At 43.4% G+C, this 23994-nt stretch overlaps 1 protein-coding gene across 2 annotated transcripts in view; it reads right to left on the reverse strand.

Annotated features, from left to right (window-relative positions):
- The window catches only part of SH3YL1 (SH3 and SYLF domain containing 1), a 134865-nt gene that overhangs the window by 54641 nt on the left and 56230 nt on the right, over positions 1-23994 (reverse strand). For both annotated transcript variants that reach the window (XM_075341052.1, XM_075341053.1), the window contains exons 5-7: positions 11993-12105; positions 7326-7454; positions 3722-3887 (exon numbers count right to left, since the gene is read on the reverse strand). In XM_075341052.1, the coding sequence (XP_075197167.1) occupies positions 3722-3887; positions 7326-7454; positions 11993-12105 (408 nt within the window). The remainder of the gene's footprint in view (positions 1-3721; positions 3888-7325; positions 7455-11992; positions 12106-23994) is intronic.

Consider the following 23994-nt stretch of genomic DNA (forward strand, 5'->3'; position numbering starts at 1 on the left):
GCGTCGGGAGAGAGCGAGCAAGGCGTCGGGAGAGAGCGAGCAAGGGGTCGGGAGAGAGCGAGCAAGGGGTCGGGAGAGAGCGAGCAAGGGGTCGGGAGAGAGCGAGCAAGGGGTCGGGAGAGAGCGAGCAAGGCGTCGGGAGAGAGCGAGCAAGGCGTCGGGAGAGAGCGAGCAAGGCGTCGGGAGAGAGCGAGCAAGGCGTCGGGAGAGAGCTAGCAAGGCGTCGGGAGAGAGCTAGCAAGGCGTCGGGAGAGAGCGAGCAAGGCGTCGGGAGAGAGCGAGCAAGGCGTCGGGAGAGAGCGAGCAAGGCGTCGGGAGAGAGCGAGCAAGGCGTCGGGAGAGAGCGAGCAAGGGGTCGGGAGAGAGCGAGCAAGGCGTCGGGAGAGAGCGAGCAAGGGGTCGGGAGAGAGCGAGCAAGGGGTCGGGAGAGAGCGAGCAAGGCGTCGGGAGAGAGCGAGCAAGGCGTCGGGAGAGAGCGAGCAAGGCGTCGGGAGAGAGCGAGCAAGGCGTCGGGAGAGAGCGAGCAAGGCGTCGGGAGAGAGCGAGCAAGGCGTCGGGAGAGAGCGAGCAAGGCGTCGGGAGAGAGCGAGCAAGGCGTCGGGAGAGAGCGAGCAAGGCGTCGGGAGAGAGCGAGCAAGGCGTCGGGAGAGAGCGAGCAAGGGGTCGGGAGAGAGCGAGCAAGGGGTCGGGAGAGAGCGCGAGCAAGGGGTCGAGAGAGCGCGAGCGAGCGAGCAAGGGGTCGAGGGAGAGCGAGCGAGCAAGGGGTCGAGGGAGAGCGAGCAAGGGGTCGAGGGAGAGCGAGCAAGCGAGCAAGGGGTCGAGGGAGAGCGAGCAAGCGAGCAAGGGGTCGAGGGAGAGCGAGCGAGGAGTCAAGGGAGAGCGAGCAAAGGGTCGAAGGAGAGCGTGCAAAAGGGTCGAAGGAGCGAGGTGGGAGAGAGACGGTAATTACTAGCCTTACAGCTTAGAACAATACAAACAACATTAATTATTTCCTATAGTTCAATAGAATTAAAATTAAAAGTATTAAATAAATAATTTTACTGTGTAAGAAACTGACAAATTCAGCTCTGCTACATCTGTACAAATATCAAGATGTTTTCTGATCAGCTGCCAGAATCTCCAGCACATGTCCTGTGTAGGAGGAGATTGTATCCACCAGATTCTCAGATCAGCTCCATTTTAAGATTTGTTTTGCACAGAACACAGGGAGCGCTGAAAGGCGAGAGCTTTTAGATTTGATGAAAAGTTTGATCACACAGTTTCCCACAGATGCGCTGTATGCAGCAGTCACTCTGGATATTTGGCTGCACTAGTAGGTGGCACAGCTCACCCACCCACAGCCAGCAAAGACAACAGTGTCTTGGCTTAGTAAAGAATTGCTTTCACCATTAAATAAATATTTCTGGGCCATCTTATAATTCTGTTATACTGGAGTAGCCTGATCAGATTCCCTATAATGCCCGACTGAAATCTTTGCTCCATTATTTAAACAAATTATCTATGGTTATATAACAATAGTCTCTATTATCATTTTTAAAAAAACTCTTCATTAGTCATATCTGAGAATAATCCAATCTCAATATTTTATTTAGGGTCTTTTTTCTTTTATATATTTTTGTTTTTTTATATGGGTATGCTTTTAACACTAGAAGTCCCAGGAATTTCGAGCTCCATAAGGTTACAATGGTAAAAATGTTAAATGACCCCTCTCTGGGACTTCTAGTGTTTACATTAAAATTAGCACTTTTTCTTTAATCACTGTTAAGTATGTTGGTCAGTTCTATGATACAAGTCAGAAATATCCAACAAAAAAATATCTAGCTCCTTAAAATTCAAAGATTAGAGAGGGGAAAAAAAACAACAAATAAAACAAAAAAACACTGAAAAATAGATGTCCATAGTGCAATAAAAGCAACGCGTTTCGAAGGATCAAGCATTCTTTATTAAGCTTTTATAAGGAGCTTTTGTTCGCTGGAAACACATTGCTTTTATTGCTACATCTGCAGCAGAGAAAACACAGATTTTATCAAAATGACAGCAAACAGCTCAGTGACACATCACTGGAATCAGGGTCTCTGTCTCTACAGTATGCTGCTCTCAGAGGGGTGAGCAAAAACCTGGTGACAGTCCCTTTAACCCCTTCACCCCCAGCGATTTCCTGTTTTTCTTCCCTTCTTCCAAGAGCCAAACTATTTTTGTCAATTTTGCCATATGAGGACTTTTACGGTAAACCTGACCTGGCAATATGATGCCTGAGGTCAATACTAGTTTTTAGATACCAAACATTTATAATTTTAACTTTTATTTAAGTGGTGAAAAAAAATTATTAATTAAAAGTTTTTTTAAAAAAAAAAGAAGAATAGCGCTTTAAATCGCCATTTTTTTGAGACCCGTAGCGTTCTCATTTTTCGGGATCTGGGGCTCAGTGACTGCTTAATTTTTGGACTTGAGCTGGATTTTTTTTTTTTTATACTATTTCTGCATGATGTGATGTTTTGATCACCTGTTATTCCATTTAATGCAATGTTGCAGCGACCAATTAAAAAAAAAAAAAAATAAAAAATTGGCGTTTGAATTTTTTTTATTGCTACGCCGTATAGTTATCAGATTAATTGATTTTATATTTTGATAGATCGGGCATTTCTGAACATGAAAATACCAAATGTGTATATTTTTGTTTATCGTTTTATTCTCAATGGGGCAAAAAGGGGGTGATTTTGACCTTTATTTTTTTGGGGGGTTTTTTTCATTTTTTTTTTACTGATTTTACCAGTCTACTATGAGATTTTAATCACTGCACAGTGCGATCGCTCGTGCGGATCAGAGCTTCTCAGAAAATGAATAACTACAACACTGTGTTGCACCCCTTTCTTTTATGAGCCAAAATGGTTGAACCACCACCTAAAGTGAACTCGGCTCTTCCATGAACATCCATCTCTATGGCTGGCTTATATACTCATGTACAGCACCATGGAATTAATGGTGCTCTATAAATAAAATAAATAATAATATACTACACAAATAAATGTGCAGCCAGCTATTGAATCTTCTGGTTAGGACAGATCAGCAGGGATCTCCGAGGCCGGACCAGTAGTGATAGATAGATTACAGATTCATCTTTGATCCAAAAATGGGATGTCTTCATGAGGCAAACTATTATCTTAAAAAGGACATGTAGGAGTAAAACCCTGACTGCTAATATCCATCTACAAATTCCTCCAATTCCTCATAGATGTGCAGTAAATCGGATAATCCTAAGCATTTTTTTTGAATGGTGAGCCAACTGCTGGTTATATTGGTATTTTTTGGGGGGAGGTGTGGTAATCAAAAACAGCAATTCTGGCACTTTGATTTTATCTTTTTTATTCCTTTTTTGGTGTTTTTCTTATGGGTTTATTATGTTTATATTTTGATATAATCATGTCTGTAAATGTCCAATCTATCACATTGCTTTATGTTATATTTTATTTTTATATTACTCTTTATTTTCTAGTCCCTCCAAGTGACACAAACCTGGCGAATACTGGAATACTAAAATATTTCACTATGCAGTAATATTACTGACTGGGCTTCATAGGAGCACCACGATAGAGCAGACATGGGCCATCGGTAGACCCCAGTTACCACGTCCACCCATCGGCACCCAGAGATTTCACTGCGGGAAGACGATGGAAGAATTGATAGCCAAAAAAGTGTAATGTAAAATGTATGTAGCTTGCACCTTTCTTTGTTCTCGGGTGACCTTTCTCCTGTGCATACTTTGTTCTTCGATTTCATATTTTTCAGTGAAAGAATCAAGAATGTCATAGAGTTCTTCGGCTTGGGAAGGTCGGGGAATTTCACCAAACAAGATTTCATATGCCCGGATGTCCTCCTGACAATAAAATCTGTAATAAAAACGCAATTACAATCCTGCACATTACAAGACAATATTTTTTATATTGCGAAGGAATCAGATACGTGTGAAATGAATGAAAAGTATCAGGTTTAACATTTCTGGGAAAATACAACATTCGAAAGGGCGATGGGGGTCTTATTTTAATGAGAATAACCAGCATGGTGTGCATGACTTGTGAAGCGTTCACTGCTTGCCAAGGCTAAAAGAAATAATGCCAAGTGGTCTCTAGAAGTCGTTAGGCGAGAATTATCCTTTTTAGCCTTTTTAAAGATCCAAGTTTTTGGAATCTTGAAAAATGATTCCTAAAGAAAAGCTCCGCTGTCTGGGAAGAAAAAATAAATCTGTCCGTTACATCTTTTTTATACAGTATGGATTGTTGCTCTTTTTTTGTAGTATGATTATACTTTGAAGCATGGTAAAAGAAAAAAAAACCCAAAACATTCAGATTGTTACCTAGAGAACATCAACAAGCTGCTGTTGATGGATCTAGTAATCAGAAGTGACTGTCAAATTCTTGAGTGTAAAATGGAATAAGCTTCCACTGTGCTTACAAGATTTAATATTGGCCCCTTTACTCACCAGCTAATCTCATTACCCAATGAAGGTAACTGTGGCCACAACACAGAATGCGTGGCCAATCAGCACTACGTGGTGCGGTTACATCATAGCACAGTACAAGTGAATAGGGTGGCATTATAAACACCTAGGATCACTACAAATTAAGTAACAAAAAATCCGACCCGGTGATCAGACCCGTGTTGTGACCAAAGGGTAGTGGTGTAGTTTCAGCCTTAGGCCAGGGTCACACTTGTGAGTGACTTAAGCGAGTCTCGCATTGCATCACCCAGCACGGCCACACACGGTCCTGACAGGAGCGTCTCAGCTAGATAAAAATGCATGAACCCGATCCTCTTCTGTCAGGAGTGTGTGCGGCCATGCCGAGTGATGTGATGCAAGACTCGCACAAGTCACTCGCAAGTGTGACTCTGGCCTTAGGGCTCGAGCATGCGGATGTTTAATCGGAAGAGTGTACGCTGTGGTTTTGACAAATAGCAGTTGTACCCATGTTGTTCTATGGGGCCATGTACGTGTCCAATTTTTCCCTTGGACCAAGTAATCCAGGAGAAGAAAATGAAAATAAAAATATTAACTAAATAAATTGGCGACATGTCCAATTTTGATCTGAGCATTGGATAAAAATTGCCAACACAAGTCTCTGGGTCTGGGGATAAAACCGGACCGCACTTTGATGCTACCCAAGAGCAGTCCTATATAAATGGAGAAGGAGGAGAAACTTCTTTTTTTTTTCTCCACCTATGAGAAACAAATCCAACTTCGATCAGATTCTAGTCAACCTGTGATCAGAGTGAGCAGCATAAGCAGACCGATTTTCTTAGCGTAAATGGTCATGTGCACCTAACCCTAAAAGGGGTACTTTGCACACTACGACATCGCAAGCCGAAGGTAGCGATGCCGAGCGTGATAGTCTCCGCCCCTGTCGTAGCAGCGATATCTTGTGATAGCTGCCGTAGCGAACATTATCGCTATGGCAGCTTCACATGCACTTACCTGCCCTGCGACGTCGCTCTGGCCGGCGAACCACCTCCTTCCTAACGGGGCGGGTCGTGCGGCATCACAGCGACGTCACACGGCAGGCGGCCAATAGAAGCAGAGGGGCGGAGATGAGCGGGATGTTAACATCCCGCCCACCTCCTTCCTTCCTCATTGCAGCCGGGACGCAGGTAAGGAAATGTTCCTCGCTCCTGCGGCTTCATACACAGCGATGTGTGCTGCCGCAGGAACGAGGAACATGGTAACATCAGTCCTTCCGAAATTATGGAAATGACAGACGCTACACCGATGCTTTTGTGCTCGTTAAATCGCATCAAAGACGATTTACACACTACGATGTCGACAGCGACGCCGGATGTGCATCACTTTCGCGATGTCGTAGTGTGCAAAGTACCCCTAAGGGTAAGTGCAGATGGAGGCACTGATGCGGTCAAAACGCACTGCCATTTTTAATTGGATGATTCCTAAATGGGGGCATACAAAAAACCAGAGGCACTACAATGGGTGAATCAATTCACCTATGGGTAAAGTAAGGACTTTGTGGAAAAGCTCACCTGATGAGGTTGTGCGTCAGGCACAACTTCGTGAATAATGTAGTAAACACCAACTGCAGCTCAAATCGCTCCATCCTCGGGTCTTGGGATAAATAGATAAAAATAATCAGGAGCAATCAACAGGCGCTGTTGGATTTTTCCTTTTTCTTTGTTAATTTGCTATGCATTTCAAGGATAAAAACACACTCTTCCTCTGGCTGCCTGAGGAAGAGGATGTTTTTATTTTTGAAACGCATAGCAAATTAATAAATAAAAAAGAAAAACCCAGCAGAGCCTATTGATTGATCCTGATTATTTTTTATCCATTTAATTGGGGACATGATTATTATTGGAGGTCAGCCGTTTCACCCACGAATACAAAATGTTGTGGAGGGGGGGGGGGGGGGGGGGTTTCCCCTTACATGACAAATGGGAAAAGGGAGATTGTTACATTTTTTGTTATTTTTTTATAAAATCTTTTATGTTGTTTTTTGTGCCTACGAAGGAATGGAATAAGATGTACAATCACTAATACTTCCTCCCAAGGTTCCCCTATAATTTGGAGAACCAGCATGGCAGTCATAGGGGTCGTTATTAGCCCCTTGGCTCATATGACCAAAGGCCTGTGAGCGAACTGCTGACAGGTCTTGTTCCCTATATCACCCTAACTGCTTAAATGCTGCGGTCACTATTGACCAAAGCATTTAATAAAAGGGATTACCAAAATGTAGGAAAAGGGAAAAGCTGGGCACTATCTATACTCTGCAATTATTAAACACACCATATGGCTCAAATTCCAAGCACGATTTGAAGTCCATCAAATATATATTATTCATTGGCAGACAGGAACAAACCAGGGTGCTCATTGCAAAGAAAAAACACTTGCTGCACAGGGTGAAAAAAAAGCTCAATGGCACTCACCGGTAAAGTTGTGTCAATATCCTTTTAATCCAACATCATGATACAAGTGAAGGCATAGGGGGGGCTGTCCATGGCGCGTTGGACAACGGACGTTTAGCGTCTTGTATAACGCTTCTACGGGTCCACACCATTTAATAAAAAAGGGGTTAATATGGCTGCAAGTTAGCTCAAATTCTGGCAGGTGTCATCTCTAGATCACGTGACTGCGAGTAGTAAAGAAAATAACACTGGTTTACCGCAAAGAAGAAGCAAACCTGTGGCCCCCCGCATTGTGGGGCTTGGAGGGAATTCCTGGAGTCAGATGCCCTCTGGGTCAGGGAGCAATAAAATGTGATAGTGATAAGCCATCACAGAAAAATCTGACTATTTCACAAAGGAACCCCGACAAAGCCCCAACTTACTTGCGATTGGTTTCTTTCCTTTCAATCAGCCCAGACCCTTCCAAAGATATTCCAGCAAACAGCCCACGTGACTTGCAGTAGGTGTAGACGGCCGCCGAGCTCCTGATTGCAACATCTCCCTCCAGATTTCTAGAAGAGCATTAGGAGTTCAGTGACTGAAGCCAGGCCCTGCTGTATAGTCAGGTAGATACCAGCTCATGGCAAAAACAAAACAAAAAAAAACCCACAACAAATATCTACAATATCTAATGTTCAGGTATCTGGGAAGTCATAAGAAATGAGGATCTGAGCATAAGGAGAAATTGGTACAAAACAGAAAAAGAGTAAGAGCTTAGAGATGTAAGTAGAAAAAAAAAGGGTTAAGACTTTTAGGAAGACAAAAGATTTGTAAGATTTGTTAATAAATCATTGTATTACAACAAAAAAGCAATTGTGTAGAAGGGAAATTCTAGGTGTGGATTATGTAAAGAGCAAATATTGGAAAATCAATGTGTATGCAGGTATGTTTCAGAGAGCACGGCACGAATATAAATCGGGGAGAGGGTCACATACTAAAATTCTCATAGAAAAAGGACATACATCAGGGGAATCCTAACGAGTTGAGATTCACAGGTAGGAGAGGAGATATCGTGCCTTGAAGAGGAGGTGACTGGAATGAAGCTTTTGGAGGTGAAAGGATAAAAAAAATTGATAATAGACCGATGCTTGGGGTGTTTTAAAAGCACCACTGCAGGGTATTTGTTATATCACCAGGGTAGCATCACCAACGCATATTCCCTGCGTGTCATAAAATACTTGGTCTGCCATATTCTGCTGCTCCTAGTGCCGCTCCACTTCTGTACTACGAGAGTGGAGCTCTGACCGTCCGGACCACTCCAGTGTTTTCTGGGTGGGCTGGAAATCACTTCTCAATGCAAGTCTATGAGATTCAGAATAAAGCCCTCAGACCTGAACTTAAGCGGGCTTTACACGCTATGAGATCGCTAATGCGAAGTCGTTGGGGTCACGGAATTTGTGACGCACATCCGGCGGCATTAGCGATGCCGTTGCGTGTGACACCTATGAGCGATTTTGCATCGTCGCAAAAACGTGCAAAATCGCTCATCGGTGACATGGGGGTCCATTCTCGAATATCGTTGGAGCTGCAGGTACGAAGTAGTTCGTCGCTCCTGCGGCAGCACACAATGCTCCGTGTGACGCCGCAGGAACGAGGAACCTCTCCTTACCTGCCGCCGGCCCCAATGCGGAAGGAAGGAGGTTGGCGGGATGTTACGTCCCGCTCATCTCCGCCCTTCCACTTCTATTGGGCGGCCGCTCAGTGACGTCGCTGTGATGCCGCACGGACCGCCCCTTAGAAAGGAGGCAGTTCACCGGTCACAGCGACGTCACAGGGCAGGTAAGTATGTGTGACGGGTCCGGCCGATGCTGTGCGACACGGGCAGCGATTTGCCCTTGTTGCACAACCGATGGGGGCGGGAACACACGCTAGCGATATCGGTACCGATATCGCAGCGTGTAAAGTAGCCTTAAGAGAGATAGTCACTGTTAGCTTTACCTTCTGATCAGTCACAAGATGGCAGAGAGGGACTGGAGCAACACCAGTTCAGTGGACGAACGATATTAGGGCTCGAGTCATTTGTTTTTCTACTTTTTGGTGTTTCATTTGGACTTATTTTAAAATCAAATTTTATGTTCACATGTATTTTTACTTAATTTTTATGTTTTGCTTATCCCGTAATGATAAAATAAAATCAGCATTTCACAGGGAGTGATTTGGGAATTATGAGAACCCGTCAGCTGCTGAGGTCTCTGTAGGATCCAAATTGCCCACTACTTAGGGGACGTCACCGATTCTAGAAAGACTTCACTAACCAAAGCATTCTCTGAATACCAGAATCACTCCCTGTGAACTACTGAGAGATTTCCCTATTACTGATATTTCTACTGGACAATTTTTTGGCGGTCAGATGGTCCAGCATAACAAGGGGTTCCCTAACTGTTCAAACAATTGAGATATTGGAGAGCTAAGATCTCAATTTGTGCATGTGCCGCTTACGGGGCCATTGTTTTGAAGTCTATTGCGTCATCTGCCGGTGGGGTCAACAGAGAACACCGGCAGGCTCAATGGTGCCAGACGCTAAACCTCGTATGTCCCCAGTATCACCGACCCTCCTGAGCCATGACAACCCCGGGTCACAGTATTGCTGACCTTCTGTCCTGTGACCCTGCACCGCCGCACCAACCCGGTAAGCTTTATCTGGATTATAAGTTGCATCCCCATTTTCGAAGGAAAAAGTAGGTTTTATAATCCGGAAGTGGGACCCTCACTCGAGTATAAGCCGAGGGGGTCTTTTTCAACATAAAAAAAATATGCTGGAAAAAGTCAGCTTATACAGGAGTATAAATCGGTACTTTGTTTCTCATTTGTTGGGGAAGTTCTTTGGATCACAGCATGTCATCAAGCTTGAGGATCTTTTGGTCTACTTCACTTTGTCAGGCAGGTCCTATTTGAGTGATTTATTGATTGAGAACAAGTGTGGCAGTTATCAGTCCTGGGTGTGGGAAATTTAACACCGCTTTCCAAAGATGATATGAACCATAGTTAATTTATGTTTTAAGGGGGGGGGGGGGGGGCAATCACTTTCACGCAGGGCCGTGTAGTTTTGGATTTTTTTGTCCCTTAATAAAGGCCTTCCTTTATAAACTACATTTTGTGTTTACTTGTGTTATCTTTCTCTAAATATTTAAAATTTGTTTGGTGATCTGAAACAAGTGTGACAAACAAGCAAAAGGATAAGGGCAAGCACGCACTTTGCTTTTTACCTGCTTTTTTGCTGCTTTTTCAACTGCAGCGTTTAATGCCAAAATGGATGTGTTCTGCTTTTCAAGCAAAGTCTATGGGAATTTGGTTTTCTTGAATGCACTTTGCAGTTCAAAAAGGGGCCTTTTTGTGGCAGAAATTTGGGCAAAAACTCAGCTTTGCAGTTCAAAACTCAAATGGAACGCAATTAGCAAATGGGTAAATTTCAATATTCAACAATTACAGCAATTAACAGATGGCAACTCTCTCAGTGCAAAAAAAATTTTTTTTTTTTTTAGTGCAAATTTTTTTTTTTTTTTTATAAATTTATAAAAAAAAAAAATTTTTTTGCACTGAGAGAGTTGCCATCTGTTAATTGCTGTAATTGTCAAAACTCAAATGGCAAAAACAATTGACATCAGTTGTTTTTGCCATTTGAGTTTTGAACTGCAAAGCTGAGTTTTTGCCCAAATTTCTGCCACAAAAGGCACCTTTTTGAACTGCAAATGCATTCAAGAAAACTAAATTCCCATAGACTTTGCTGGAAAAGCAGAACACATCCATTTTGGCATTAAACGCTGCAGTTGAAAAAGCAGCAAAAAAAGCAGGTAAAAAGCAGGTAAAAAGCAAAGTGTGCGCTTGCCCTTAGAAATCAGGAAGGGTGCAAACACTTCTTCACACCACAATATAGCTAAGATTTCACTTATATTTAGCACCAAGACAAAGATCTGAAAAAGTGCACAGGACACAACATCAAGTGTTGACAATTTGACAGTTTGATGGAGGAGTTATTTTGGAAGCTTCTTTGGTCTTATTTTTCTCTTAGACATGTCTCGAGATACAAGTTATCACGATGGTGCATTGTTTGTCATGGTGAACTTTGATACATTGGTACAATTTTATTGTAACTAAAGCCTGCTTTACACGTTGCAATGCATCTTACAATGTGTCGGCGGGGTCACGTCGTAATTGACGCACATCCGGCATTGTAAGGTACATTGCAGTCTGTGACAGGTACGTGCGATTGCGATTGAACGTTAAAACATTCATCGCATACACATCGTACCTGTCTCTAGAATTGCACGTCAGATTGTTCATCGTATCCGGGGTAGCACACATCGCAGTTTGTGACACCCCGGGAACGATGAACAGATCTTACCTACATCCTGCGGCTCCCGGCCCACAATGCGGAAGGAAGGAGGTGGGCGGGATGTTTACGTCCCGCTCAGCTCCGCCCCTCCGCTTCTATTGGCCGGCTGCCGCGTGACGCCGAACGTCCCTCCCACTACAGGAAGTGGACGTTTGCCGCCCACATCGAGGTCGTATTGACAGGTAAGTACGTGACGGGGGTTACTCGTATGTGCGGCACATTCAACAAATTGAACATGCCACACATACGAGATGGGGGCGTTGCAAATCGCATACGATATCGTATGCGAAATTGCAACGTGTAAAGCAGGCTTTATGGTCGCTTTCGAGGAGGCTTCTAGATGTAAGTAAGAAAAGAAAAAACACTAGTTGGATGTAAAGCACTAAACATTGCCCCACCACTTGAAAAGGAAATCTGAAGTGGGCCTCAGGAGGTGCATCACGTAACAGTGTCTCTCTGGTGCAAAAAAGTTGACTAGGTTTTCCCTGAATGAGTCATGGGAAAATGGGCAAATCAAAAAAGGTCAGTGGAGTCTCTGTTAGGAGTCTGGACACAGAAAATAGCAATGCACCTAGGATTTCAATGTGTTGAGCGCCGGCAGTGTATTCTCTGGCTTGTCTCCCCGAGATCAGATTGTTTTGTCTTGATAGGAAAATGCCTTAAAAAAGGCTCACATTTTATTTTACTTGTTTCATTTCCATTATTCAATGCCCTTACCTCCCAAGAGGTCCAATAGCAACTGTGAAATTTCCTCCCAGAGTCAAGTTACCGCCTTTGGCAAAAGCTTCAACTGCTCTTTTGTGGTTCAATATAATAACTAAATCAGACACCTGTTTTTAAGGAAAGAGCAAAACACAGGGACTTCAGTACTAAATAAAACTAAAAATCTCTCCAACAAGCATGATGAATAATAATATCTTTCTAGGAAATTCAAAATCGGATAGCTGATAACTTGTTGATCATGGGTGGACCAACTGTTGGGACATGCATCAAATCGGCAAAACAAGGAATGGTTTTCCCCCAATGAGGAATTTTTATCCTCGTTACTAGATTATGCGATTGGACACACAACAGTTTCTTCATTCATTGTCTGTGATGCTACCAGAAAAAGCCAAGTGTAGTGCTCAGCAGCCCCATAGGAAGTCAATAGAGCGGTGGTCGAGCTCGTATACTGCTAATCCATTCAAACAGGGAGAGAAATCACGTCTTCTACTGATAGGTGCGAGTTCCATCGGTCAGACCACCACAAATGAACACGTTATCACCCTTCCTACAAATAGGTGGAAAAAGGAGTTCTGTGAAAACAAATGGTCTTAATTTTCTGCATCATAAGCTTGTTGTGCGTTTCAAGAAATGCTATAATAATTTAGACATCATATATGAAGGTTCCCGGCAAAGGACAACTGAGTTCACTTGAGTTGCAGAAATAAAGTCTTCTTCCTCTTCTAATGGAAGGAGGTCATAATAGTACATTGATGGCTCATTGATTGATGGTTTTCCCCCAAATGATTTCCTAAACAGATTCGGTTAGGGAAAAAGGAATAATAAGGATCAGACTTATTACAGTAAGACAACTTCACTCCGAGAGGCAGTGTCCAACTGAAATGACATCTCTAAAAAGAGAAACGATCATCTCTCTGGATAGGTGAGGTTTCGCGAACAATTCTATAAATGAAATAAAATAGTACTGTAGCATTTTTCATTACAACTCGGAATTGTGCTGTACCTCAGATATTCCTCCTAACAACTTATAAACTGAAGTTGGTGATACTGGTTGGAGGGTGGGGAGGGGGTGTCATTACATTGTAGCATTGTTCAATGTGAACAGTGTAAAGGCCCCGTTACACACAACGACGTATCTAACGATATATCGCCGGGGTCACGGATTCCGTGACGCACATCCGGCATAGTTAGCAACGTCGTTGCGTGTGACACCAACGAGCGGCCGTTAATGATGGGAAAATACTCACCAAATCGTCCATTGTTGACACGTCGTTCATGTTCAAAAAAAAAAAAAAAATCGTTGATTGTTGAGGACGCAGGTTGTTCGTCGTTCCCGAGGCAGCACATATCGCTGTGTGTGACACCTCGGGAACGACGAACTACAGCTTACCTGCGGCCGCCGGCAATAAGGAAGGAAGGAGGTGGGCAGATGTTATGGCCACTCATCTCCGCCCCTCCGCTTCTATTGGGCGGCCGCTTAGTGATGCCGCTGTAACGCCGCACAAACTGCCCCCTTAGAAAGGAGGCTGTTCACCTGCCACAACTACGTCGCTAGGCAGGCAAGTCCGTGTGACGGCTCCTAACGATGTTGTGCGCCACGGGCAGCGATTTGCCCGTGACGCACAACCGACGGGGGCGGGTGCTTTCACCAGAGACATCGCTAGCGATGTCGCTGCATGTAAAGCCCCCTTTAGCCTGCAAGAACACATCCTTTGACAAAGGGAACAGTAGCAGCTACTGTACTTGTCAATTTGGAAACCAACCTGCAACTCATAAAATAAGATTGTTTTTTTGTTAGAAAAAAGCACTGATAGCATGTACTAAGGATCCAATCATGAAAATATAAATAAATAAAGTGGAGAACCGCTATAAAACCAGAATAGAGACTTAAGGATGCTTTACACGCAGCGATATCACTAGCGATGTCGCTAGCGATCGCACCTGCCCCCGTCGTTTGTGCGTCACAGACAAATTGCTGCCCATGGCGAACAACATCGCTAGGACGGTTCAAACGTACTTACCTTCCTAGCGACATCGCTGTGGGCGATGAACAACCTCTTTAAGGGGGGAGGTTCGTGCGTAGTCACAGCGACGTCACACAGCGGGCCATCAATAGAAGCGGAGGGGCGGAGAGCAGCTGCATTAACGACATGCCCACCTCGTCGCCGGAGGACGCAGGAACGCTGTTCGTTGTTCCTGGGGTGTCACACGTAGCGATTGAACGACAAACAACCTGCGTCGAGCACCAGCAACGATATTTTGAAAATGAATGACGTGTCAACGATCAATGATTAGGTGAGTATTTCTGAGAATTAGCAGTCGTTCATAGGTGTCGCACGCAACGACGTCGCCAACGATGCCGGATGTGCATCACCAATTCCGTGACTCCGACGACATATCGTTAGATACGTCATTGCGTGTAAAGCGGCCTTTACACAGAAATGGAATGTTCAAGTCAAAAGAAAAATAATCTTTTGCATTTTTAACTAATAAAGAACCTTCATCAGTCGAATACATTGCATTGCTTACAAGTTCCATGAAATTTGCTATTGTTTGTTTCAAAAAACAAAAAAGGTAATAATTCACAAAACTTTATAACTAATGATAACTTCTGATGTTTTAAAATAAGAAACCTAAAAAGGTTTACAATAACCAAATTATTTCTGAAAATACAAGATGCAAAAGTGTAGCATTAAAATATTAACCCATTACGAATTTTTCATACATAGTTTGTTGCAGAGATCCCCACCATTGTGTAACCTTTAGGCTATGTGCCCACGCTGCGGAAAATGCGCGGATTTTGCCGCGGATTTCTCGCGGAAAAGCCGCGGATTTCCCAAAAATCTGCAGCAGCGGCACTTCCCAGCCATTTCTATGGCTTTTTGGAAATGCTGTGCCCATGCGGCGGATTTGGTGCGGATTTTGATCCGGAAAAATCTGCAACATGTCAATTATTGTTGCGGATTTTGATTCGGATTTTGGCTTCAGAATTGGGAAAAAAAAAAATAAAAATACGCACCAAAATCCGCGGTAAATCCGCACCTTTGAAAAGGTGCGGATTTTGCGGGAAAGCCGCGGATTTTCATGCAGAAAAATTCGCAGCAACATTCTACCGTTGACACATAGGCTAAGACTTTCTTGTTTCTAATGCCAGAAATACAGTGCCTTGCAAAAGTATTAGTCCCCCTTGATTTTTTTTTAAACCTTTTCCCACATTTCAGGCTGCAAAGATATAAATATTAATGTTATGGTGAAAAACCAACAACAAGTGGGACACAATTGTGAAGGTGAACGAAATGTATTGCTTATTTTAAACTTTTTTAAAAAATAACTTAAAAGTAGGGTGTGCAATATTATTCAGCCCCTTTACTTTCAGTGCAAAGTCTCTCCAGAAGTTAATTGAGGATCATTGACAGCTGACTGACATGTATGAATTTCATATTCCTCACACTGTACGCGAAGATTTTATTTATTTTTTCTTACAAGATAAATAACAATGGAGCCCACCATACTTTGTAAAGCAACTGAAGATGCATATGACAGCATATCTTGGAGTATTAAGGGCAGCAGCTGTGCATGTGATAAAAATTATACTGGACTGAAGGGACATATGGAACAACAAGGGTTGAGAAATCATCCACTATATAACATAGGCAAAACCATAGCAGTGCTTCATATAGTTAAACTAGATGTTCCCATTAGTCTGATTCTATATATCATACAGAATCTCATCTGAACATTTCCACTGCTGTAATACAGACGTATACATACAGTATGACAAATATAGATCATTAGCAAGAAAATAATGAAGAGGTCTCATCTACATCACTATAGCCTTATGTACTTCTGCCTACAATGTGATAAGGTAAACACCAGTACAGCGCGATTGCGAAAAAAAAAACAAACCCCAAAGCCATTATACCAGGTCAGAATTTAATACAGCTTGAAGTCGGTCATTTTAAAAAAAAAAAAAAAACCCCAAAGCCATTATACCAGGTCAGAATTTAATACAGCTTGAAGTGGTCATTTTAAAAAAAAAAAAAAAAAAAAAAAAAAAAAAATAATCCTGACCACCCATCTAGGATCCGTCAATCAAACGAGATAATAAATAATCTAGGGTCACTTGATACTTGTAATGAACTTCCGCACTTTACACTCCTTAAATTATTTCACAATGAACACTTCACACCTAACTAAACAGACGACGCGTTTTCTGGTATTATTTTTGGATCAATCTAGGATACTGAAATATTGTCCACAGGGATTGATATTCAGCTCTTAAATATTTCTATGTTCCGATTTCTTCTGTATATAATGGATCATATAGATGTGATGATTAGGCTATTGTTTTATTTCAATCCCACAAGTGTGTTATCCATAATGACTATGAACTACCATCAGATATACTTACTAATAACAATAAAATATCTTTAATGAAGAAATAGAGAAACTATTAACCCTTCTATAATCACTAGCAATCAGGGGAACAAATTGGATAAAATATTGATTTCCTGCAGAAGGTGACATAAATGGTTGTTCATTCTGTAATGTGTATGCCAACTACCTTATGTGTATTAGGCTTCTGACGCAGACATGTTGCATTTCAACAGGTCCACACCTTACTTCTGTCTACAGTCTAAAAGATGTCCATTTCTATGTACTACAATGTTTCTCTGAAAATAAGGCAGGGTTTTACACTATTTTTTGCTCCGAAAGATGAGTTAGGGCTCATTTTCAGGGGATGTCTTATTTTTTTCTATAAACAACAATCCCCATTTAATTTTACGGGAACCCTCTGAAATCGACCAGTTTTCTCTCCTTTCCCCCAAGACCAGTCATCCATACCAGCCTGCGTTTTGTTCAGTTCTTTTCGACTCCTGAAATTAAGGCCTTTTGTTACATCAAGGTCACGACTGTGAAGTCATCAAAAATCCTTAAATCTTAACCTTGTGTGCCGCCTCGGCGTGGACTGGGGTGCTCGGATCCGGGATGGTCGTGGCTCGAGGGGTCTAGGCCCAGGCTCGGCTAGCACTCCTCCGATCCCTGTAAAGGGGATATTTACAGGGGAGAAGTTTGCGACGCCACCTGCGGGTTGCGGTAATCGGAGTACCGCCGCTGCTGGAAGGAGTACCGGGACGGATGGTGTGAGGCAGCAAGGTGTCGGTCCTTCCTCAGGTAGGGAAGGCCCCAGACTCTGGGGTAATTGGTGGATAATTGGGAGTGCAAGGTGCAGGGGGACCAGGGTACTCACTGTGGGTAGTCGTGGTGCTGGATGAGGATTATAAAGTAGACACTCACACTGAAGGTAAACCAAAGTCTCTGTGCATCACAGTCGCCACAGGGAGCCCGTCCAGGTGTCCGCTCCCACTTGGCAATCCGGACCCTGCCTCCGTGCACAATTTGTCCGTTGTGGCCCCCTTGGCGTGAAGCTGTTAGGGCCCCGCTCACTGTATGTAGTGTAGCTATGCTCTTGATGGCTAGCACTTGGGTTGCTTTATATGGAGAACCCCATCCCCAGTGTTGTGCTGATGCCTTCAATCTATGAGATCTTAAGGAAGTTCATAAAGAAACTCTCCCTCCCAGCTAATTATCAGTTCCTGATCTAGGGTCCTGTAGCCAGTCATGCTCGGTACCGGTCAATTTTTTTGGGCTGGCTGATACAGACAGTCCTCCAAGACTGTGTCCGTCGCACCTCTTTCCAATGTCACTGCTACCGGTGCCCGACTCCTGTGGTCTAGCTCCCCGGGACCTACTACTCCAGCTCCTCACTCTTTGAGGGCTACCACTCGACTCCATTGTCCTCCCTCCCACCAGTCTGCCTGACCCCCAGGTGGGTGGCCATACTCCAGCTTGACCTTCCCACTGCTGTGTCTGACAGGTTTGATGTGAGGGGTAATTGGGATTTGTAGTGTTGGTGCGACATCGGTTATTAGGAACCTGGAACCATGGGGGTTGGGTCCTGCATCCTGGGGAACAGGATGCAGTTCCCTGTAGCACCCTGATATAGTCAGGAGCGCTACACTTGCATTGCACACTGCTGGGGTCCCTAAGAGAGGGAGGCCCTGAGAAATTACACAGTTTGACTCCCCCCAGAGGGCTTATTTTTGGAGTAAGGCTTATATTTCAAGAATACTCTAAAAATGTTGTAAAATCATGCTAGGACTTATTTTCTGGGTAGGTCCTATTTTCGGGGAAACAGGGTATATGTCTCATAAGTTCAAAGAAAGGTATAGCTTATAATAATTTTTATTTATATTTCTGAGGGAATAACTTGATATATTGGCACATATAGACCTACATATTAAATGGCCCTTTCCCATAGCAGAAGCGTCAGAGTGGTGAGGACTATAATGCATAACAAAGCATTGAAGCCTCATTTTGTGTACTAAGGTTGGATCAAATCACCAAAGATAAAAATGAGAATACACATTAGAATTTCCTATTCCTTTCGAATCCACTTCTGACATTGGAAAATCACCATGGAAAGGAAATGTTGCATATGAATCCACTCTAAAAAAAAGGATAGTTTCCAGAGATTTAAGGTTATGGCATATAAAACCCCAATTCCTTAAAATTTGGCACACTGTAAAATGTAAGGAAACAATAATGCAATGCTTTTGAAATCTTCTAGCCATATTTCATTCAAAACAAAAGACCATATATAAGAAGGTAAACGTTGGATAATTTTCCGTTTCATTGGAAACAAAAAAAAAAAAAAAAAAACCCAAAAAACAAAACAAACCTGTATAGATATTAATGGAAGAGCCACAGCTTAAAAAAGTTGGGCCTGGGCCATGTCTACCATTGTGTAGCATCTCCTCAAACATTTACAACAGGCTGTAAATGTCTAGGAAGTGAGGAGACCAATTGCTGGAGTTTTGGGAGAGGAATGTTGTCCTATTTTTTTCTGATGTAGGAAGCGTGTTTCTCCACAGAACTGGGTCTTTGCTGGATTTTTCGTTTCATAATTCGCCAAATAGTTCTATTGATGACTGGTCTGCACGGCAGGAGGCCGGTTCATCACTCGACCTCTTCATCTGAATAGTCGTCATGCTGCTTGCATAACTTGCATTTGTGCATTGCACAGCAAACTGTGTTCACAGACAAGTATTCCTCAGGCCATGCAGTAACTTGCAACACTGAATCATGCCTTTTACCACCGTGCCACCTGAGGACCCGCAGATCACGAGAGTCTAATATAATCCATTGGTCTTGTCCCTTGTGCACATGGATTTCTCCAGAAGCTACAATCTTTTGATGATATTATGCTCTGTACATGGTGGAATATTCAAAGTATTTGCAGTTTTACATTGAGGAACATTTTTATGCACTTGTTTCACAATTTTTAGATGCAGATTGATGAACCTCTGACTGTCTTTGCTTCTGAGAGACTCTGCCTCTCTAATATGCTCTTTTCATATGGTCATGTGACTTAGCTGAAATTTTACAATACAGCTGTTTTTTTTTTTTATTAGTACCACTTACTTTTCCAGTGTTGCTAACCCTCCCAACTTTAAACTGTGTTGCTTTCAATTTCTAAATTACTTTTTTTAATAAAATTATTATTATTATTATTTATTATTATAGCGCCATTTATTCCATGGCGCTTTACAAGTGAGAGAGAGGGTATACGTACAACAATCATTAACAGTACAAGACAGACTGGTATAGGAGGAGAGAGGACCCTAAAATGAAATAATGTGTAACTTTCACCTTCTTTTATGTGTGCTATGTTCTGTTGTGAACAAGATAAAAGCAATCACTAATCTCGGGGAGACCAGCCAAAGAAAAACACTGCCAGCAGCCAGCAAAGGCGCTCAACACAGTGAAATCCTAGGTGCATTGCCCCCTGGGAAGTAGCAAATCAAAAAGGGTCCGTGCAGCCTCTGTTAGGAGTCTCGACACAGAAAATAGCCAGATATCCCTCCGGGAAGGACCTAGCCAAGGAGTGGCTCTTTTTTAGGAGACCACCATAACCACCATATTAAGTGGCCATTTTAGTCAATATCCAGCTCTTGACAAGTTTAAACCTAGAATGTCACTGTGTTGAGCGCCTTTGTTGGCTGCCGGCAGTGTTTTCTTTGGCTGATCTCCCTGAGATCAGTGATTGTTTTGTCTTGCTGGTCTTCTGGGCATTGCTCCCACCTAGCCAGAATCCTACTCCACACTGATCAGGGGCAATACCCCGAAACAGCTGTCTGTGGATAGATATCTGGCCTTGGCATTTCCCTTGTCATATCTTTAAACTCGTCAGGAGCTGGCTATTGACTAAAAGGGCTACTTAATATGGTGGTTATGGTGGTCTCCTAAAAAGAGCCACTCCTTGGCTAGGTCCTTGCCGGAGGGATATCTGGCCATTTTCTGTGTCTAGACACCTAACAGAGGCTCCACAGACCTTTTTTGATCTGCTGTGAATAAAATACAGCTATAAACAGATTTCCACATGTTTGCATTCTAGTTTTCTTCCCATTTTACATGTCATCGCAACAATTTTGAGAATTGGGGTTTTATATGGCAAATTACAACAACTCCTCCATGTTAGGTGATAGACTGACTTCTGCAACCCCCACAAATAATTAAAAACAATGTATTTTAAATTTCAGCAGTTGTGTTGCAGTTCATAATACAGACTTTGTTTGGGTGTTGCCTGTGCAGTAATACTACTGACCAGAACGCATTTTAGTGAGGGTATGGCAATCAACCCCAATCTAAATTTTTGAGGGCTAGGCTGCCAGACAGTCCATGTGCTCAACTCACTTGACTGACAGTTTCTGAAAGGAAAAAGGGAAGCTTCTTTTCGAGTCTCAAAGAACCACTTGAAAAGATATCCAGTGAAACATACAAACTTTAAAGTTTTACTTAGATTCTTCACCCATGTGAGCCCATTGCATTCAGAAATGTTGTGCTGCTGCCCACTTTCTCAATTACCAATGCGAAGAGGTCGTCATCAATTATTATCATCTCACAATGAAACCACAGTTCAATTATTATCTTTACAAACCTACATGATCACAATACACAGGTCGCCCTTTCCTTCAACCTTCTACTGCAGATCGAATCTGCCCACCCGCATTAGTGCAGAGGTTGCTGTAATCAAAGGTAACTATTGGTAGCAAATTCTAAAGAACAACTCCTCATTCTTTATTTGGGTAAAATCAAATTATCATCAATAACATCAATATAATTTTAATAGTCAAATAATGAAGAAATACCACCATTTCTTCAATCATGGAAGAAATAAAGTGACTGTAGTAACTATCCTGGAAGTCTCCTCTTAAAGGGAACTTGACAAGTCCCCTATGCCCTTCAACATTTGTATATTACAAAATACCCTGCCTAACAAGCCCTTTATACTGTGACACCCATGTTTAAAAAAAAAAAAAAAAAAAGTCTTCATAAACTTTTTTTTAAATATGCCAATTAGGCTTTTGAGTAATTGATGGGGTATTCTTATCCCCAGACTAATCGGCTCACTAATCATGTTAATGTCATGGGTGACAGACAGTCATGTGGTTTCTGGCAGTAGAAGGTCACAGCGTTTGGAAAGTCAGGGAGCATTCTGCACAGCCAATGTTTCTGCTGTCAGCATTCGTTGGTATCGGTAGCTTTCCTGCTGAATTCATCTATGCCACTCTTGGTGCCAGCAGAAGCTCGACTTCCACCCAACTGCTGATCATCACCATTATCTTGGTCCTTAAATACCCAGTCCTTCCATGGACTGATGCTAGTGATATTTTTCAGTTCACTCCTTTGTGGTATCGTTGCTGAAATCTTGGCTGAACTTCTACCTGTGTAATCTGTAGATAAGCAGTTTGTGCATTTTTACAGTGTGTCCTACTTGTGTCATCTTTAGTGTTTAGTGGGGTTGACGAAGAGCTCATCCCATCCGTTCTCTATTTAGGGCCCAGCACAATGGATACGTAGGGTCAGGTATCCGGCTTGGCACATAGATGCGGAACCTATCTAGGGTAGTGAGGGACCAGCAGTAAGTTTGGTCAGGATTCACCATTTTCCATTTCCCTAGACCAAGTTTCTCTTCCCTTTCACTTGGTTCTTCCTTGTACCAAGTGTGACAGTTATAACGCCCACCAGGACGTGAGAACATGATTTGCAAAAGCTAGCATCATCACCAGCTCTGCAGATCTCTCGCATGTGCACAGCTTTCTTCAACATCATTTCGCCTTTGAATCTGGGTGTATGTGCCCAGGCTTCAGAGGCTCACTGCACATTTCCTAAAGTGAATAAGATGGCACCTCATCCTGCTTCAGAGGTGCAATAATGTTAGTGAAGAAAGGTGCGTGCATGTACTAAATTTGCAGAAAGGTACGATGACGCCGGCCCTTGTAAATCATGTTATCATGCCAACAGGGGCGTGATAAAATGGGCAGAGGGAAGCCTAACCTGGGAAACTAAAGGCCACGTCTCACTAAGCGACATTGCTAGCGGCATCGCTGCTGAGTCACGCTTTTCGTGACGCAACAGTGATCTTGCTAGCGATATCGCTGTGTGTGACATACAGCAACAACCTGGCCCCTGCTGTGAGGTCGCCGGTAGTTGCTGAATGTCCTGGACCATTTTCTTCAAAGGCGATGTCCTGCTGAGCGGGATGCATCGCTATGTTTGACACCGTGACGGTCCCAATGACAGCAGAGATAGTTATACAGGTCGCTACTGCGACCTGCATCGTTACTGCAACGTTGGTAAGGTCTGACTGTGTGACATCTCACCAGCGACCTCCCAGCGACTTACCAGCGATCCTTATCAGGTCGCATCATTTTCAGGATCGCTGGTAAGTCGTTAAATGTGACGGGGGCTTAACACCTAATCCACTAGCCAAATGCCTAATTTGCATATTAAACACAGATCAGCATTTTCCTTCATATGCAAATGAGGCAGTGTTCTTGGCCTTAGGGGTACTTTGCACACTACGAAATCGCAGGTGCGATGTCGGTGGGGTCCTGTCGAACGTGACGCACTTCCTGCGTCACTCTGGACATCGTAGTGTGTAAATCCTAGATGATACGATTAACGGGCGCAAAATCGTCGTAATCGTATCATCGGTGTAGCGTTGGCGAATTCCATAATTACGCTGATGCGACGGTCCGATGTTTAACCTCGTTCCTGCGGTATAACACATCGCTGTGTGTGAAGCCGCAGGGGCGAGGAACATCTACCTGCGTCCCGGCTGCAATGCGGAAGGAAGGAGGTGGCCGGGATGTTTACATCCCGCTCATCTCCGCCCCTATTGGCCGCTTGCCATGTGACATCGCAGTGACACCGCACGACCCGCCCCCTTAATAAGGAGGCGGTTCGCCGGCCAGAGCGACGTCGCACGACAGGGGAGTGCATGTGAAGCAGCCGTAGCAATAATATTCGCTATGGCAGCTATCACAATGATATCGCATCTGCGACGGGGGGCGGGGACTATCGCGCTCGGCATCGCATCATCGGATTGCGATGTCGTAGTGTGCAAAGTACCCCTTAGGCTACATTCACACAACCGTTCCATTTTTTGTGGTCCGCAAAAAACGATCCTGTTTTTTCACACATGCATCCGTGTGGCATCCGTTCATCAACAGCATCTTTCCAGTTCGTCATCTGTGTGACTTCTGGGGTTTTTTGCGTACCGCAAAAAGAGAAATTTTGTTACTTACCGTAAATTCTTTTTCTTATAGTTCCGTATTGGAGACCCAGACCATGGGTGTTTAGCTTCTACCTCCGGAGGACACACAAAGTACTACACTTAAAAGTGTAGCTCCTCCCTCTGAGCTTATACACCCCCTGGTAGCCAGTCCTAGCCAGTTTAGTGCAAAAGCTGAAGGAAAATAGCCACCAACAAGTAGAACAGAGTAAGAACCAGAACAACCGGAGACTCTGTCCACGACAACAGCCGGTGATAACACACGGAACAAGAAAATTGCCAACAGGCAACAGGGAGGGTGCTGGGTCTCCCAATACGGAACTATAAGAAAAAGAATTAACGGTAAGTAACAAAA

Source organism: Anomaloglossus baeobatrachus, chromosome 3 (genome assembly GCF_048569485.1).
Source record: "Anomaloglossus baeobatrachus isolate aAnoBae1 chromosome 3, aAnoBae1.hap1, whole genome shotgun sequence".
NCBI lineage: Eukaryota > Metazoa > Chordata > Amphibia > Anura > Aromobatidae > Anomaloglossus > Anomaloglossus baeobatrachus.